The sequence below is a fragment of the Salminus brasiliensis genome, chromosome 20, assembly GCF_030463535.1.
Source record: "Salminus brasiliensis chromosome 20, fSalBra1.hap2, whole genome shotgun sequence".
Taxonomy (NCBI): domain Eukaryota; kingdom Metazoa; phylum Chordata; class Actinopteri; order Characiformes; family Bryconidae; genus Salminus; species Salminus brasiliensis.
The window spans coordinates 17,611,805-17,629,399 of NC_132897.1; the positions used below are offsets into that span (position 1 = coordinate 17,611,805).

Here is a 17,595-nt window from a genome sequence, read left to right on the forward strand (position 1 = left end):
AAATTCACACTGATTTTACATCAGATTCACACTGACTTTACCTCAGATTTACACTGCCTTAACCTTAAATTCACACTGATTTTACCTCAGATTCACACTGCCTTAACCTTAAATTCACACTGATTTTACCTCAGATTCACACTGACTTTACCATAAATTCACACTGATTTTACCTCAGATTCACACTGATTTTACCTCAGATTCACACTGATTTTACCTGATCTCCACAGATTTTTTTTCTCAGATTCACAGATTATATCTCAGATTCGCACTCACCTTTCCTCAGATTTACACTATTTTATTCCCCAGATTTACACTGCCTTAACCTTAAATTCACACTGGTTTTACCTCAGATTCACACTGCCTTAACCTTAAATTCACATTGATTTTACCTCAGATTCACACTGACTTTACCTTAAATTCACAGTTTTTTCTCAGATTCACAATAATTTTACCTCAGATTCACACTGACTTTACCTCAGATTTACACTGACTTTACCTCAGATTCACACTGATTTTACCTTAAATTCTGTTTTTTCTCAGATTCACACTGATTTTACCTCAGATTCACACTGACTTAACCTCAGATTTACACTGACTTTACCTCAGATTCACACTGTTTTTACCTCAGATTCACACTGACTTTACCTTAAATTCACAGTTTTTCTCAGATTCACACTGACTTTACCTCAGATTTACACTGACTTTACCTCAGATTCACACTGATTTTACCTTAAATTCAGTTTTTTCTCAGATTCACACTGCCTTAACCTTAAATTCACACTGCCTTAACCTTAAATTCACATTGATTTTACCTCAGATTCACACTGCCTTAACCTTAAATTCACACTGCCTTAACCTTAAATTCACATTGATTTTACCTCAGATTCACACTGACTTTACCTTAAATTCACACTGATGTTTTTTCTCAGATTTACACTGACTTTACCTCAGATTCACACTGATTTTACCTCAGATTTACACTGACTTTACCTCAGATTCACACTGATTTTACCTTAAATTCAGTTTTTTCTCAGATTCACACTGTTTTTACCTCATATTTACACTGATTTTACCTCAGATGCACACTGACTTTACTTTTAGATTTCCACTGACTTTACCTCAGATTCACACTGACTCTTCCTCAGATTCTCACTGACTCTTCCTCAGATTCTCACTGATTTTACCTCAGATTCTCATTGATTTTACCTCAGATGCACACTGACTTTACTTTTAGATTTCCACTGACTTTACCTCAGATTCACACTGACTCTTCCTCAGATTCTCACTGACTCTTCCTCAGATTCTCACTGATTTTACCTCAGATTCTCACTGATTTTACCTCAGATGCACACTGACTTTACTTTTAGATTTCCACTGACTTTACCTCAGATTCACACTGACTCTTCCTCAGATTCTCACTGACTCTTCCTCAGATTCTCACTGATTTTACCTCAGATTCTCATTGATTTTACCTCAGATGCACACTGACTTTACTTTTAGATTTCCACTGACTTTACCTCAGATTCACACTGACTCTTCCTCAGATTCTCACTGACTCTTCCTCAGATTCTCACTGATTTTACCTCAGATTCTCACTGATTTTACCTCAGATGCACACTGACTTTACTTTTAGATTTCCACTGACTTTACCTCAGATTCTCACTGACTCTTCCTCAGATTCTCACTGACTCTTCCTCAGATTCTCACTGATTTTACCTCAGATTCTCACTGACTTTTACTCATCTAACTTTTCTTTTCTTTTTCAACTGACTTTTCCTCTGATTCACACTGACTCTTCCTCAGCTTTGCCATCAGCCCAGTTTGGGACCCTGTGTGTTGTGTGAGAGCTTCAGGTTGTGAGGGGGAAGTAGGTATCTGTGTAGTGTTATGTCAACTGTCATTATTCATACCGATCCTGGCAGTTTTTGCCAAACATCCTGTGTGTGGCGAGCGAGCTTAACCGAGTTACTTCAGCTCGGACAGCTGTTGGGTGTGTGCTACCACCACCCCGACCTCAGAAACCTCCCAACATCTGGCTGCGCATGCTCATTAAAAACGGGGTTAACGTCCGTTAGAGACGTAAAGCAGCGTTTCTTTGACCTGAGAGGCAACATGACGGACGGCAGGCGTTGACTAACGGCGTAGGAAGGAGGAAGGAAATGTGAAGAAAGACCCGCTGACGTCGCCATGCTAATCTCACGTAGAAGAAGAAGAGAGCGCTAAAGTTTACTTCCACGACTTTAGGAGCCGGACATGCTGGAGACCGTAGCGCTGCTGTCGTTGTTGTGGTTGTCGTTGCCGTCCGTCTCCTGAGTTCCCTTCACTGACACCACGGTTTTAGCCGAGTTGTTAAACTCCCTCATTTTCTCACTTGCACTGTTTTCTTGACTTCCTACTGACAAACAATGGCAAAGACAACTTCCAGCCCGGGAAGACACTGCGCCGTGGCCGTCACAGCTGTACTGCTCCTGGGCTTCATCTCCTCCGTCGTGGCAGAAGACGCGTCCTGTCATGGAGCTTTCGACCTCTACTTTGTGCTGGACAGGTCAGTATCCTCCCCGGTTTGCGGTGCTTAATTTGTCCTGTTTGCTTGGTAAATGACAGCCATGTGAACAGTAGACGAGTCTGTAACTGCTCCTATGTAGCTGAAAAAGCTACATAGAAAAGCTCCTTTGTACTCCTGGGCAGTCGAGGTGGAGCAGCCACAGCTTATAACAGCTACAGTTTCCCTCAAGAGGTCACAGGACGTCTCAGGCCAGCCACTGCCACACCAGGTGGTTAACAGACATCTGGCGCAGAATTTGCATGATTTGGCAACACTTTTCTTGATTTCTTCCACACTGCTGATGTGGAATTGAGATCACAGCCGACGGCCGGACAGTTCAGTTGTTCTGCAAGGCCGTATGAAGAAAACCACCCCTCCTGTCTGCAGAGACTTCCTCCACCAGTTGCTGATCCAACTTTGTTCCAACTTTGCGATAACGGTTGTTTGGGTGAACTGATATCTGGTCATCTCTTAGAAGTGGCCCTCTCTTGAGGTTTGCTAGCCCAACTGGTGACCACCCTGGCAATGTGGAAATCACAGGAGGAAGTGGTTCTGGCTTTGGCCTCCCTTCTTATGAAGTGGGGAACTGACAAGAGCACCAGCATGAAATCTAGAGGCCTCTAGAAATGTGGATGGGGTGCTGATGATGGGGCGATATGTTAAAAATGTTAAATCACAATATTTAAAGACATTTTGTACGATATATGCGATATTTATCTTTAAGCACCAAGGATATTCAACAATATACTCATAAAGGTATATTGTGTACCAAGATAACATAGTTCTTCATATTATTTATATATATATATATATATATATATATATATATATATATATGGGCAATATGACAATAAGCAGAGAGATATAGATAGAGTGGGCACAAGATCTTTACGTTTTTTAAATAATTTTATTTCCATTTTTATTTCTATCTTCTACAGTTTCAAAATAGCAAAAAAAAGGGCCTGACTCAAAAGTCCAGCTAAGAGTCTGCCAACACTAGTTTTTTTTATTAGTTTTTTTTATTTTTGCCTATTTTTAATTCCAAAAGACTTAGTTTTCACTATTGGGTGATGTTGAATGCACTTCTCTTTTGAGGTCTAAAGGTCAAAAAAGTTCTATTTTGAACTTCATCAGTCCACAGGACTTGTTTCCAGACCACATCAGGCTGGTTTAGATGCGCTGTTGAAAAGTTGACCTGAATGCTAAATTATGTGGCGAGCAAACAAGAACGTTTTCTTCTCTTGACTCTTTCATGAAGGCCGGACTTGTGCAGGTGTCGCTGCACAGTAGAACAGTGCACCATTATTCCAGAGTCTGCTAAATCATCCTGAAGGTCATTTGTAGTCAAATAGGGATTTTTAGTTTGCCTTGACCAATAAGCAGTTCTCTCTGGAAGCTTTCTTATTCTTACAGACCTCGGCTCGACTTCTACGGTTCCTATTAACCTATTCCTATTATAGCCTTCTATAGCCTTCAATTATAATGATTTATATTTATATATATATATATATATATATATATATATATATATATATATATATATATATATATACTATTTAAAATTATATAGGCAGCCCTCCTGTATCAGCATTGTCATAATGTGCATATGCACTATAGTCACATTGCAGAAAGTGCTGCAATGTCACATAACAAAAACTTTTCATTTATTAAAAATCATTTATGTTATGTCATGCTACAACTTTCTTAATCCAAAATTCACACTTTTGTCATTTTACATGACGTATCTATTTGCCAAATTTATTTTACTCCAATCTTGGATAAATGATAAAGGAATATCATGGCATGTTGGATTATTGACTTCTAGTAAATCTGGAGAAAATGATCGCAACAAATATCAATTAACAACAAAATACTGCAGTGTCAGTTTTTCCAGTATTATGCAGCGTTATATATAATATGTGTATATAGAAGGTCCATAAGAACTAAGGCCCTCGGCTTTTGACTAGACTCATTGACCTTGGATAAGGCAAGGGAGAAAGAAATGCATAAAAGATGATTTTCTAATGATCCCACTCTTGTGTTTTATGTTCTCAGCACATACAGTGGATAATTATTAGTTCAATTACCTTGCTGCCATTAGACCAAGGGCACATTTTACACACTTTACTCACTTAAGATACTTTTGCATTGAGGTTAATGTCAAGCCTAAGATTGCCACTGCCAATGTAATTTGAGTTTAACCCCATCCTATAAAATGTACATTGCTTTAATTTCTTAATCATACGCACAAATACAATTTGATCCCGCTTTCGGGAAATCATCAGAACTATATGATAATCCATCAGTGGCTCATAGATACAGCAGTGCTTCTGCTTTATGATCCTGTAATTCTTATTCTTGGTATAACATGGTCCTACTTTATATGACGTGTGTCTAGTAACTGTGTAGTGTAGCATGAACAAGTCCTGCAAAAAAGCCAGGACTGGTTAAGTTACATATTGCAGCACAAACTACAGCTACTCCACTACAGCTAGTTAAATATTGGGAAACCTGCCATTTAATATGATAATGAAGTGTAATAACTCTCATAATGCTTTAATGAGAAAGTCTTGCTGGCAAAAAGCAAGTTACAGCCATTCGGATGCACTCACGTGCACTAATTACATGAGTTAAAAACGAGTCAAGTTCATACATGTATGTACAGAAGCTGCCCTACTGTAACCTGTCTGTAAATGCAAATGCATCAGAAGTAATGACATTGTCAGCAATCACATATCTTAGGTTCACCACATCAGATGCTGCACTCTAACACTGTATTTGGCTTTAGGATATATGTAATTACACCAAGCTGTTTTGTGGTCCTTTGCTGACTTTGTTTTATTCTCTTTATTACAGATCTGGAAGTGTTTCCACTGATTGGGATCAGATCTTCGACTTTGTGAAGAATCTCGTGGATCGATTTGTGAGGTAGAAAAGGAGTTTCCCCTTTGTTGTCAACATCACGTAGTTCAGGCCTAAAAGCCTGCAAGTTTGTTTAATGCTTTTCAATTATGCAGGCTTATGTTCTGATAGATATCAAACCAACAGCATAATTCAGCTCAGCTAAGTTAGAGTCCACACATTGGACTTGGAAAGGATTCTGGAAAGGAGGGGGAGAAGAAGAAGAAAAAAACATGCAATAAACAAAAAAAAATGGCCCGATGAATGTTGAACTTATGTAACGTTGACTCAATGTATGTGCCAGTACAGACGGTAGCGACCTAGCCAGAAGAAAGCAGTCTGCTTGAGAAAATAGCAAAGGGAGCAGGTGGGAGTGGGTGGCAGGGAGGCTCAGTCTTCTGGGCTGTGAGAATGGCCATTTGCACTGAAACCTTCCAACACCACACTTATCCCTCACACATAATGGGAGAAGAAGCAGCGAATGTACTTTAAGGCACGGCGCGCGGGAAGACCAGTACAGTCTGCTGTTGACTTTGACGCTCTTCTGTTGCGCCATGTGGAATCTGCTGGCCCTTTTCCTGTTCTTGCTCTCTCTTGCCGTTTCACGGGCCTTTGTTCAGTGTTGGACGGACCAGCTGTATCAAACATTAATTAAAATCATTAGCTCGAGGAGATTTAAGAGGAGATCCCCAGTTGCTTCGGTACTGTGCAGCAGAAGGCCCAGCATTTCTGCCCTGAGAGCAGATGTGATTGCCTAAGTCTGAACTCGGTGACGTTGGAGATAAATTCGATCTCCGCTGTGAAGTTTACAGTACCTTGGCCCGGATCCTCTCAAGCTGGACTTTTCTCTTCTTTGCACAACCTAATCACTCAGTTGGAAATATTGCAATATTGATTTCATTTGATTTTTTTTTTTTTTTTTTTTTTTGGTCGCTCGACTTTGGCTGGCTGAGCACGTTTGGCGGCGTTTTCATGAATATCTCATGTGGGGGATGATTGCGGGTTGGATGTGTCATTGAAGTGTGAAAAATCAGCACCTCTCCTTATGCTCAGAGTCCTGAGACCTGACTCGCTGTGAGGCCAGAAAACCCAACATGTTTCGGTGCCGTGTCAGATTTTGTAACAGAAGGTCGTCAGAAAGACCAACTGCTTGATTGAAATATAGTTCAGTGTAATTGATAATCTGTATGCAAGGCAAGACAAGATACAGCACCAAAGCATTAGGGGTGTGACGATGCAGCCTGTCGTCTTGTACCTTTCGATACAGGCCTCTCAATTTGCTGCAAACAACACATTCAACAGACAAATGGAGCCACTAAAGCACGAATACTGATTATACTGAGGCATAATAAAAAGTAAACACATTTACATTTACATTTGCGGCATTTAGCAGACGCTCTTATCCAGAGCGACTTACAAGGTTACTCGTATTACAGAGGTGGGCCAATGTAGTGTTAGGAGTCTTGCCCAGGGACTCTTATTGGTGTAGCGCAGCACAGTCACCCAGACCGGGAATCAAACCCTGGTCTCCCACATGGTGTTGTTGTAACGCAATGGTAGGTGGTGGTGTTATCTGTTGCGCCACACCAATTTGCATAAACACGCAAAGGCAGACCATCCTTCCTGGAAAACTGACTCCACTTTATCTCAAAATTGAGAGCACATCCCTCAGAAGACCATATTAGCTCAAGGCTAATATATTAACATTTTTTGCAACTTATTGTGTCAATAATCCAACATGACATGATATTAAGTATAATAGTGGGCAGATGTGATCTGCCTCTGATATATATGGGATATGGGAAAGTTATAGAATGATGTGTTTAATATACTTTGACATGGCACCCGACATTGCAAGTCCTGTGATCAAATTCTTAATTATGTGAATCGATCTATCCCTAGAACGCATCTGGAGATTGCGATGATGTCTAGGTTTTATTAGCTAGCTTCTGTTTAGATTTCAGAAGTGTTATACGTAACCTGAACACCTAAATCAGTCCGAGGAGAACTGAATACATTAAACTATTGCATCATTAGTCGGTGGGCGATTTGTGGAGCTGGCTACTAGTGTTTTATTAATCCTGTATTCTTTATGAGGTGACAGGTATAAAAATGTAACCGTGGCAGGATGTGTTTCTGGTGTGGATGGGATGAGTCACTCTGACAACAACCTGTTTCCTGTCTCAATTTTAATTAATCACTTCCTTCCTCCTCACAGTAGGGATTTTTTTTTTTGACAAACAAGTCACATGCTTTTATTAGGTGGCCATACTGGGCATGTTACTCATAGCCATAACTCTGTTGTTTACTGGAGACGTACATAGAAGCTCAAGCTGTCCTTGTGTGTTGCCTCATAAGACTTGTCTGACACATGTTTTTAAGGGACAGTAATAAATACTTCATTTAAAGTCTGTTATGTATATGTATGTGTTCCTTTTAGGGGAAATGCTGTGCTCCGGGCTTTTACTGTAGTAATCGTGTCTCTTTGTTTTCTTTTTAGCCCAAAAATGAGGGTGTCCTTCATTGTTTTCTCCTCAAGAGCACAGCTCATTTTGCCCCTGACCGGAGACAGGTACAGTCCTATGTAATCAGTTTTATAGTTGTCTATATAGACAGCTTGTCAATGTTATATTGTCAATAGACTGCTAGAATATGTAGAAGTTAGGAAGTAAGAAGTTGTGCACTATGGCTAACATGGCTATTAAAACTTTAGTAGCACTGGTTAGCAGGATGTCACTGGCATAATTGGCATCATATAACATTACTGTTGTTGATTGAACTAGTGTTTAAACATAAGCCCTTTTCACACTCAACATCCTGAAGATGCTTTTACCCGTAATATGGTTTGTGTCATTCACACAAGCAGCCCCAGCACTTCTTTTACCCGTATGTGTGTGTTCATGCTTGCCTTTAAAGCTTTATTCCTGCATCATGCTATTGTATTTTGTACATGAAAGTAAGCTAACCCTCCCCTTTGAGATGAAAATGAATAGTTTTTTGGCATGAGTGTGTCTGTGAGTGTATATGCTGCAAATATGTACAGCACTTTCCCTAGAATGTTTTTACTAATGGGTTACATTTATGGCTGTTGGAGAGTGACAGTGATACCCGCACTTCCAATTTCATCTCCTTAATTGAAACTTTTACCAGCTAGCCCTTGTAGAAGTCACTTACTTTTTCTAGCCTGCACTGTAGATGTTTAGTCAGTGTGATTGTGATCCATAAAAACACAAACGATACAGCTGCTTGTGTGTTAATAGTTTAGGTACGTTATTTTGTGCCTATCACTGTAATCTAGATTATTAGTATTTTTAAGACATGCATTTTTGGCAACTGTATAAACAAGCGGTGCAGTAGCAATGACCATGCTAGCCTAAATAGATTGAGCTGCATTTTAAAATGTGACCATTGCTATCTTTTTCATTTCAGAGCAGAGATACAGAAAGGCTTGAAGGAACTGAGCGCCGTCAAGCCTGCAGGTGATACGTACATGCATGAAGGAATCAAACTGGTAAATAAGAATATTTCTTGTGTTTCTTGTGTGTTCATGAGGGATTGTGTGATATGCTGTGTACTCAAACATTGACAAATAGCTGTGGAGAAAAGTATTTCTTGGCAAAATGGGGAACAAAGAGGTTTAGTCAACGGGACCAGTTGAGCAAGCACAGAATCCTCCTTGTAGATGACAGCAGAGGATGTGACTTCCATCTCATGCTGTTCTCTTTTTTATTTGTTAACAAATGATTTGGTGCAATGTTTTAGCTTTGTATGCTTAGCACACCTTAGATTGAACAATCAGCTGGAGTCCTGTTGCTTGAACGTTAAGCCTAATGGCTCCTGTTACTAGCAGTAGATTTGAGCTCGAGCATTCAAACTGTTTGGCTTTCAAAGTCTGCCGCATTTGCTTGGTTTCAGTTGAGGTCCAGATAAGGGATAATTAACTGTTTAGCTTTTTTGCCGGAAATGCCCTCATTGACACACATTCAGCATCTTGATTCTGCAGCCTTCTGGGCAGTATTTCTAACGTTCTGTGAGTGTATATGCTGCAAATATGTACAGCACTTTCCCTAGAATGGGTTACATTTATGGCTGTTGGAGAGTGACAGCTCTTATGTGACCCTTCAAGGGCTACCGCTGCTGCATTAGGACTTTAGGACTACACAGTGAAATTCAGACCATGTCATCTGGCTGCTGGGATTTGCTCTAACTTTAGTGTTTTTTTTTTTTGTTTGTTTTTTTTTTGCATTGTCCTCACACTTTTTGCACAGTCAAATGCGGATGAGACCTGCACGCTTGCATTTGTGCACTACACTAAAGAATAACAAAGTAGTACTTTTCAGTTGGTACATATTAAAGAGATGTCCTGTTTTTTGTCCCTCAATCTGATTAAAGTACTTTAATACTGAACAGTGGTTCTGTATGTACTGTTCAGTGCTGGTTTAAAACCAAAGAAATGCAAAACAGAGCATTTCCATGAAAGTTCGATTCCTGACAAGCCATGAATTAAGAGTAAATATGTGACAGGAGCGGATTTCCCCACATGAACATGAAAGAATGGAATTTCCCTGTCATTGCACAAGTACCATTTAACTGGGTTGTTTTTAGTGGCGTGGGCAAAAACTGCAGAAAATAGACCAACGTCTGAACGCAGTCAAAACACTGCTTGGATGGTAAAAACAAAGCACCAGGATCAGGCGCAAAATAGCCAATACTTGATCTATTAAAATATGTCTGAATACGTCAGACCTGGACATCCTTGGTACATAGCAACCCTACATTTATTACATAGATGATAATTGACTTCACTGATTTACAGTAAAACACATTGCAAGTAGCATAGAGACAGCTCAGGTACCCATCTAAACCCGTAAGGAATGCTGAAGGAAGAACAGTTGCATCTCACAAAAGTAACACAACACCTTACTTCTGTGCCTTTATGTTTAAAAGGGTCATTATTATATTGTCCACAAATGTCGCTGAAAAAGGATGGATGCACTGAGGTTTGTTATATCATACAGCGTCCTTGCTTGTCTTCATCTCCAGGCAAATGAGCAAATGAAAAAACAAAGCCAAAGGTCCTCAAGCATCATCGTTGCCTTGACAGACGGAAAGCTTGAAGTTTACGTCCATGAACTGACTACGGTTGAGGTGAGGCCAGTTTCATAGCTGAAGCAGCTCGTTCAGTAATTGGAAAAAAAAGTGGATACCAGTTTGATGAACGTTTGTTTGTTTTGTTTGCAGGCAAACACGGCAAGAAAATATGGGGCTCGAGTGTACTGTGTTGGTGTGAAGGACTTCGACAAGGATCAGGTAAACGAACCACTAGAGCTGTTGCTACATAATCTTACCACAGGTCATTGTTGTAAGACATTGTTACACTACATGGACAAAACTATTGGGACACCACTAATTCACTAATTATCCTGCTTTTGTTGGAGTCTCTTCTGTCCAGGGAAGAAGGCTTTTTACTAGATTTTGGAAGATCATTAATGTATAGATTTGATTGCATTCAGTGACAAATATGTTAGTGAGATCAGAATGTTGGATGATCACCACCCATCTCATCCCCCAAAAGTATTTGGTGGAGCACCGTCATTCCAGAGAACTCACATCTGTGTCATAAAGGATGCAACTTAAAATAGAAGGGGTGTCCACAAACACTTGGACATATAGAGTATGTGTGTGTTTTTGAATTTCAGATGAAATTAGAATTTTTTATGAGCGCTGCATATTTTCTGGAAGAAAGGAAATTCTTGTCTTCTGCACTTCTAATTTAGTGCATGTGTTTTACTGAGCACCAGTGTTTCCACAGTGGCTTATACAATTACTGTTCTCTCTTCCTGTGTCCAGTGATCAAAACAGAGATACAGAGGAGGAAGTGGTCTGCAGTGGCTGGTCTGTCTGTCTGTTTGTTGTGGGTAATTTCTGCCCATTTTAAACTTTTTTATGTTCTGCCAACAGCTGGCTGAAGTGGCCGACACCGCAGAGCAAGTGTTCCCGGTCAAAGATGGCTTTCAGGCACTTAAAGGAATTGTTAATTCAGTAAGTTGTGTTTTTGTGAGCTATTTGTGCAATAATAAAGGACATTTCTTCACTTTGGGCTCAAGCTAAAAAAAAACCCCAAACAAACAAAAAAAAACAATCAAGGTCCAATCAAGGCAGAAGCTAAGCTCTAAACATTATGACATGGTTTGTCGTCAACTGTATAACCAGGTCATGAGGACTCATGCACAAACTTAGCGTTTACATGGAGCTGCCAAAGCTGCTTCTTCCACCTCAATGTTTCCACAAATTTGTTTGTGATTCTTTCCTTGCCTAAATCTGACCCTGTTTTTTTTTTAATTAAAAATAAAAGGCAGGGCATGTTATTGGACTTAATCGGACGGTATTTATTCATTCACAGTAATAAAAATAACAGAACATGTGGACACAGGTTTCACAGTCTAGTGTCCAGTAAAAGCAACTGTGGCTGCTCAGTGTAACAAAGAACTGTTTTAGGATACAGTTTTATGCAAAAATGTGGGTCATTATTTTGATTTTTTAAGTAAACAAATCATCTAGAAGAACTTAAATATGATGATGGTGTAGCTAGATGCTCATCTGACATTCAGCTAACATTCAACTAAATACCTATTAAATGCAACTAAACTCTAAGCTGATGTAAATGATTCTCTATGGAATGTAACCCTACACCAAACTCTAACCCTAACCATGACCTAAATCTTAAATTTAATCCTAAACCTAACCCTAAAGGGTAATGTTAAGATTAGAGTAATTAGGATTAATTTAAGATTAAGGGTAAGGTTAAAGAAAATCAACAACATGTCATTTTACCAGCAGCATGCAAACTCTAAATTTGCCATTTGTGTATAGTAAATATATAGGATGACTGGGATTCGTGTTGTTTGTGGACTTACAGTGGAGTTACAGTGGATGCTCTTGAGGGCAGCAGAAGCTCCACTTTGCAAAACTTTGTTATTTTGCTGCTGGTTGATTCAGCCATATGTCCCCAGCCAGCACTGCCCCGGGTAGTAATAGCTTCGGAAGCTGTATTTGAGCCAGAGGGCTACAATATTGGATTCCATCATAGCAATTGTATGTGTTATTAATGTGTTAACTTAGGGTGATTGTTAGACTCATGACAACTTGAGTATGTCCAGAACTCCAGGCTCCAGTTTTTTTGGGGGTGCTGTGCTTGATCTGCAGAAATAAATTTTGGAAAGCGACAGGCACACGAAGATCAAGACAGCATTTTCTAATAATTTATTGAAATATGTTTTCAGGCAAATGTTTTTGTCCAGAGGAGAGTGAAAACCAAAAAAAAGCTTCTATCATCTCATTACTGACTAAGCCTGTTTGGCCAAATGGAGATTCAGGCCTAGCAAAACATAGGCATTCTCCAGTGATTAGTAATCCTGGAGGCTGGGCTAGTTGGCCTCATGTCGCTCTCCGCTCAGATTTCCAGGATTTGAGATCATCTGTGCAGCTTTGCAGTGAAGGCCTAAAGTAGATTTGAGGGAGATTTCTGAAAAAGCACAAAAAAAATGCAGAAATGAAGTTTAATGCTTTGTTTTTCTACCACTGATGAAGTCAAATAGTGTTGGATGATCTACCATCTATAGTGCGGTGGCTAACTAAGCAGCCCATACTTTCTTTCCTTCTTGTTTTCTCGTTTGGTGCTCTGTTACGTTGCATAAAAGCTACTCAATGCAGAATAGTGTGCAGTGGGATACTGAGCAGTGTTAACCAGTTGGCCTAGATTCTAATAATGCATCTAAATTGGGTTAATTTTGGGGACGCACCTGTTCTAATAATCCTTATACTCTTATCAATTTGGAGTATAAGGATAATAAATGCTTAATTGCATGGTGAATCTGAGGAGCATGGTGAAGTGGTGGAGCATTATCTGTTTCAGAGAGTAAATCAATTGTAATGACTAGTGTCAGTGTTTGTTCTGCCACAAGCACCATGGAAGGTAGGGGTCAGATTTGAATAAATGGATCTCCAAATTCATTATAGCATTTATTTACATTTCAGGCTTTCAAACAAGGCCTCTGATAAGTGAATGAAGGGTTCTCAGGCAGTCTGGACAATCTGGAACACCTGGAAAATTGGACCTGGACTTTCTCCAGTCACAGAAAATCCAGTTTTTATTATTTTATGTATGTTGTTATGAATGGAAATCATGAGGAAATGGATTCCAGGAACCCTGGAAGGTTTAATTTTACTGATGCACATCATAGACTTGGCTAAAGTGAAGGTTTCAGTTGTGGAAATGTCAAAATGGTGCTTTGCGGCCATGATACTGTGTGCCCCAATAGCAATATATAATATTTTCTATTTGGAATTTGTTCAACTTTTTGTTACTTGAGAGTTCATCAGTACACATCAGTTCACCGATAGGTGCCCAGGTATAGCCTATGTGTGGAAAACATGTACATGATACATAATTGACAATATGTTCATTGATGTGAGCACAAAGGGACCCCCAAGTCATTGTAATACCTGCCGTATTTTCAGTATGAGGAAGACTTTTACCACATATCAACATTGATTGGAACTGTCTTTTAGGTAAAATTCTTCCCTTGTTAATAGTGAGAAAAGGTCTCTTAGCTGGCAACTGGCAATAAATACAACCTCACCCAATAACAACCTGTTATTACTATCAATACCCATTTAAAAGCACTTCCGCTGGAAACATCGTCTTCCTCAGACCTTTCCTCTTGCAGTGAAAACAGCTTAATTCCTCCGTCCACATCTACACCGGTTTACACATCAAACATCTTAAATGAGCTCAGCATCCCATCTGATACAGAGGTAAACGAGCTATAGATAACACAGTAACTGCAGTATCTTCAGCACACTCAGTCCAGAATAGGACGATGTTTACTTCCCTCCTCTAATGATAGGTTTGTTTATCGTACGTCATATTTAATCAGTTCTTTTTATATTCTCCTACCACTTGAGACTGAAGCCTCATCTACAGCGCTGCTGATTCCAAGCACCATATATTTGGGTTAATATTGTCTTTTTGCCGGTTGTGTATGGAGATTTGCATAGTTTGTCCTCCGCTGATTTATACGGATGATAGCAGAGGCGACTGTGGGCTCACACAGGCCTTTTTATATGATAATATCAGCCTGGAGCTTCTAATAGAGCTGAAGAGGAGGGAACAGTCGTGCATAATTTTCCCATAACGGCGGACATAGTTCTTTCCTGTGCTGCGCTCTGTGTGACAGTCTTCTCATTGAGCCAGATATGGCTTAGCATGAGCAATGCAAAGTCTCTATTAGGTGTGCTATGGTGTGGGGGCAGTGCAGAAGTGCATAAATGGAGACCATGTATTTATTTACACTGATAGTAAATGGTGGTCTTGCTGTTTTTTTTTTTTTTTTGCCTTGCAGATCCTCAAGCAGTCCTGTACAGAGATCTTGACAGTGGAGCCGTCCAGCGTCTGTGTGAATCGTGAGCACATTCATTGGCCCTATTTGTTAATATGCGTGTGTGTGTGTGTGTGTGTGTGTGTGTGTGTGCGTGCGTGTGTGTGCTTGCGCCCAAGACCATTTTGTTGGGTCGGCGCCCAGGCATGCTTCTCATTATGTCCTCATCTGGTTTACATACCTCAGAGTCCTTTGACATGGTCCTAAGAGGGAACGGATTCACACTGGGGAGAGCCAAAGAGGGAGTCCTCTGCAGCTTCATGGTGGACAGCATGACCTACAGTAAGTACAGTCAAGCCTAATCATTTGTGCATTTACATTAGAGATTGCTCAGCACTGCTGGCATCTGATACACATTTCAAAAAAGAGTTTTATTTATTTTATTAGTGTATTGATATATTAATAATATCATTTATTATGACTTTTTTAGTCAAATTCACAGCCACTGGAATGAATTTATGAATCTGAATCACTGACTGTGCATTTTTCCCAAGCAAATGTAAAATTTAAAGCATTATATATATATATATATATATATATATATATATATATATATATATATATATATATATATATAATGTCATTAAGAACGTAACTCGTTTTTACAGAACATTTGGCAACACAGCTGCACCACAGAGCATGACACATTAAAACAGAGGTGCCCAATCTTTTTTTTGGTTTGTTGTGGGCTCAATGAAATAAAAAGTTACCTAATATTAAATAGGAATTTTAAACAGAATTAAATAAGTACTATATACTATACAAATACACTGTAAAAAGTTTGAGTCCAGCCAAACATACAATGATAATGATTACAGAACTTTGTTTAGTCAAAGTTCTAATAATTCACATGCACATGTTACCAAAGAAAAGTCCCTATAGTTTCTGAATAATACATCTTAATAAGATAAGCCTTGGAGTGTAAAGGGGTTAATCAGTAGTTTAAATAGAAATGCAGTTTAAGCTGCAGCTCATTTACTAATGTATTTGAGGCTCAACTCAATATGTATTGTTGACCAAACTGAGATGCAGAACTTAAAATGTAAGGTAGGAGAACTTTTGACTAACCTAAGTTGAGTTAACTTAAAGTTTAAAGCTGACCTGGGTTTAGGGTAACTGTGGCCCTCCTGGGCCATTTGAAAATCTTTGCATTAAAACAGTTAACAGCTTTCTTTGCTAAAGATTGTGTAAATTTACATTAACATTTACATTACCTTTAAGGCATTTGCCAGATGCTCTTATCTAGAGTGACTTACAAAAGAATGTAAAAGAGACCTAGCTAGATGCTACCAGATACAAAAGTCAGTAGGAATACCTAGATACACAATACTGAACATACTACACTTTGCCTGAATGTCAAAGTAAATTAAGAAAGCCTTTAATAAGTGTAAGATAAAGTCTGTTTGAGTACTCTTCAGAGAGTACATCTTCAAATTTAAGATGTGACTTGAGACCTGAGAGCTGTGAAAGTCAAAAAACCACTTCCTTGCCAAAATGAGCCACTGCACTCATGCTCTCACCCATGATATGGTTCTTCCTTTATGAACGTTGCATAGATGTCATATAAAATGCATGCGTCTCTTCCCTATTTTTGTAAATGAAGCCAAACAGGACGTACTCCTTCGCTTTACTCTAGAAAGCTGGTCTAGTGACTGTAAGATGGTTCGGCTGTTTAACTCTTTAATCTTTGTGGAAAAAGCTGCAGCGCTTATGCTGGCCTCGGTTTCTGAACTGCACTGCACATGTCAGCAGTCGTGGTGAGCTCTGACACAGTGACAAATGGTGGAATATTGTACATCTGGTGTCGGGGTTTTTTCTCCAGCTAGCTTGAAGGCGTTGCGTGGTGCTAGTCCTTCATGAACGTGCTCCGTTTTATTTTCCAGATGAGAAGCCAACCACAGTGAGGGATAACTATGTGCTGTGTCCTGCACCAGTGCTACAGTATGCTGGACAGTGAGTATTCAGAAGGGACCAGTGCAATTGAAATGATGTGTGAGTTTATGTGTGTGTGTGAGGGGAGAGAAACAAGCATTAGTCATTCATCAGCACTGTGTATTGTTTGCCATGTAGGCAGCATTCCTAACTGATGAGATGAACAGGGGTCTAAAAGTCAAATGAAACATTCATGTCAGTCGTCCTGCTCGATTTACTCCATCATATATCTATATTATTATATATCTATATTATTTAAGTGCCCTGACATGCTGCTGAATCCGTTTGACTGTTTTGAGTTTTTCACACTTCTCCAACCCAGTACATTGCATGTTTTGTAAGTGTGGGAAAACAGGGGAGAGTCTGGAGCCAGTCTTCAGACTAGCTCACAAGATATCAACTGCTTTCTTAAAAAGGACACTTTTCTGTATTTGTTTTAGCATCTTTTCTTAGTTTACTAAAAATAATATTTAAATCATATTTATATATACGCTTTACATCCAAATGTTTGTGGGCATCTCTTCTAATGGATGCATTCAGCTTCTTTAAGTTGCACCAATTGCCAAGTCCTTATAAAACAATATTTCCAATAGGACTCTCTCTGGAGCAGATGAACATGAACCTGTTGGCACCATTTCTAATGCTAGAGGGGCTAGAGGGGTTTAAAGCCCCCCAGCATTGAGCTGTGGAGCAGTGGAACTGTGTTCTCTGAAATGATGGATGGTGCGCCATCCAACGCTTTTGATGAGTTGGGGATGGGGTGGGGTGGTGATC

General features: G+C 39.5%; 1 protein-coding gene across 1 annotated transcript in view; it reads left to right on the forward strand.

Annotated features, from left to right (window-relative positions):
* Nucleotides 1–2,004: 2,004 nt before the first annotated feature.
* The window catches only part of antxr2a (ANTXR cell adhesion molecule 2a), a 64,427-nt gene continuing 48,836 nt past the window's right edge, over nt 2,005–17,595 (forward strand). The window contains exons 1-10 of the mRNA XM_072665060.1: nt 2,005–2,548; nt 5,405–5,476; nt 7,950–8,021; nt 8,879–8,960; nt 10,493–10,597; nt 10,691–10,759; nt 11,411–11,491; nt 14,854–14,914; nt 15,076–15,171; nt 16,773–16,842. Of these exons, the coding sequence (XP_072521161.1) occupies nt 2,409–2,548; nt 5,405–5,476; nt 7,950–8,021; nt 8,879–8,960; nt 10,493–10,597; nt 10,691–10,759; nt 11,411–11,491; nt 14,854–14,914; nt 15,076–15,171; nt 16,773–16,842 (848 nt within the window). The 5' untranslated portion in view covers nt 2,005–2,408. The remainder of the gene's footprint in view (nt 2,549–5,404; nt 5,477–7,949; nt 8,022–8,878; nt 8,961–10,492; nt 10,598–10,690; nt 10,760–11,410; nt 11,492–14,853; nt 14,915–15,075; nt 15,172–16,772; nt 16,843–17,595) is intronic.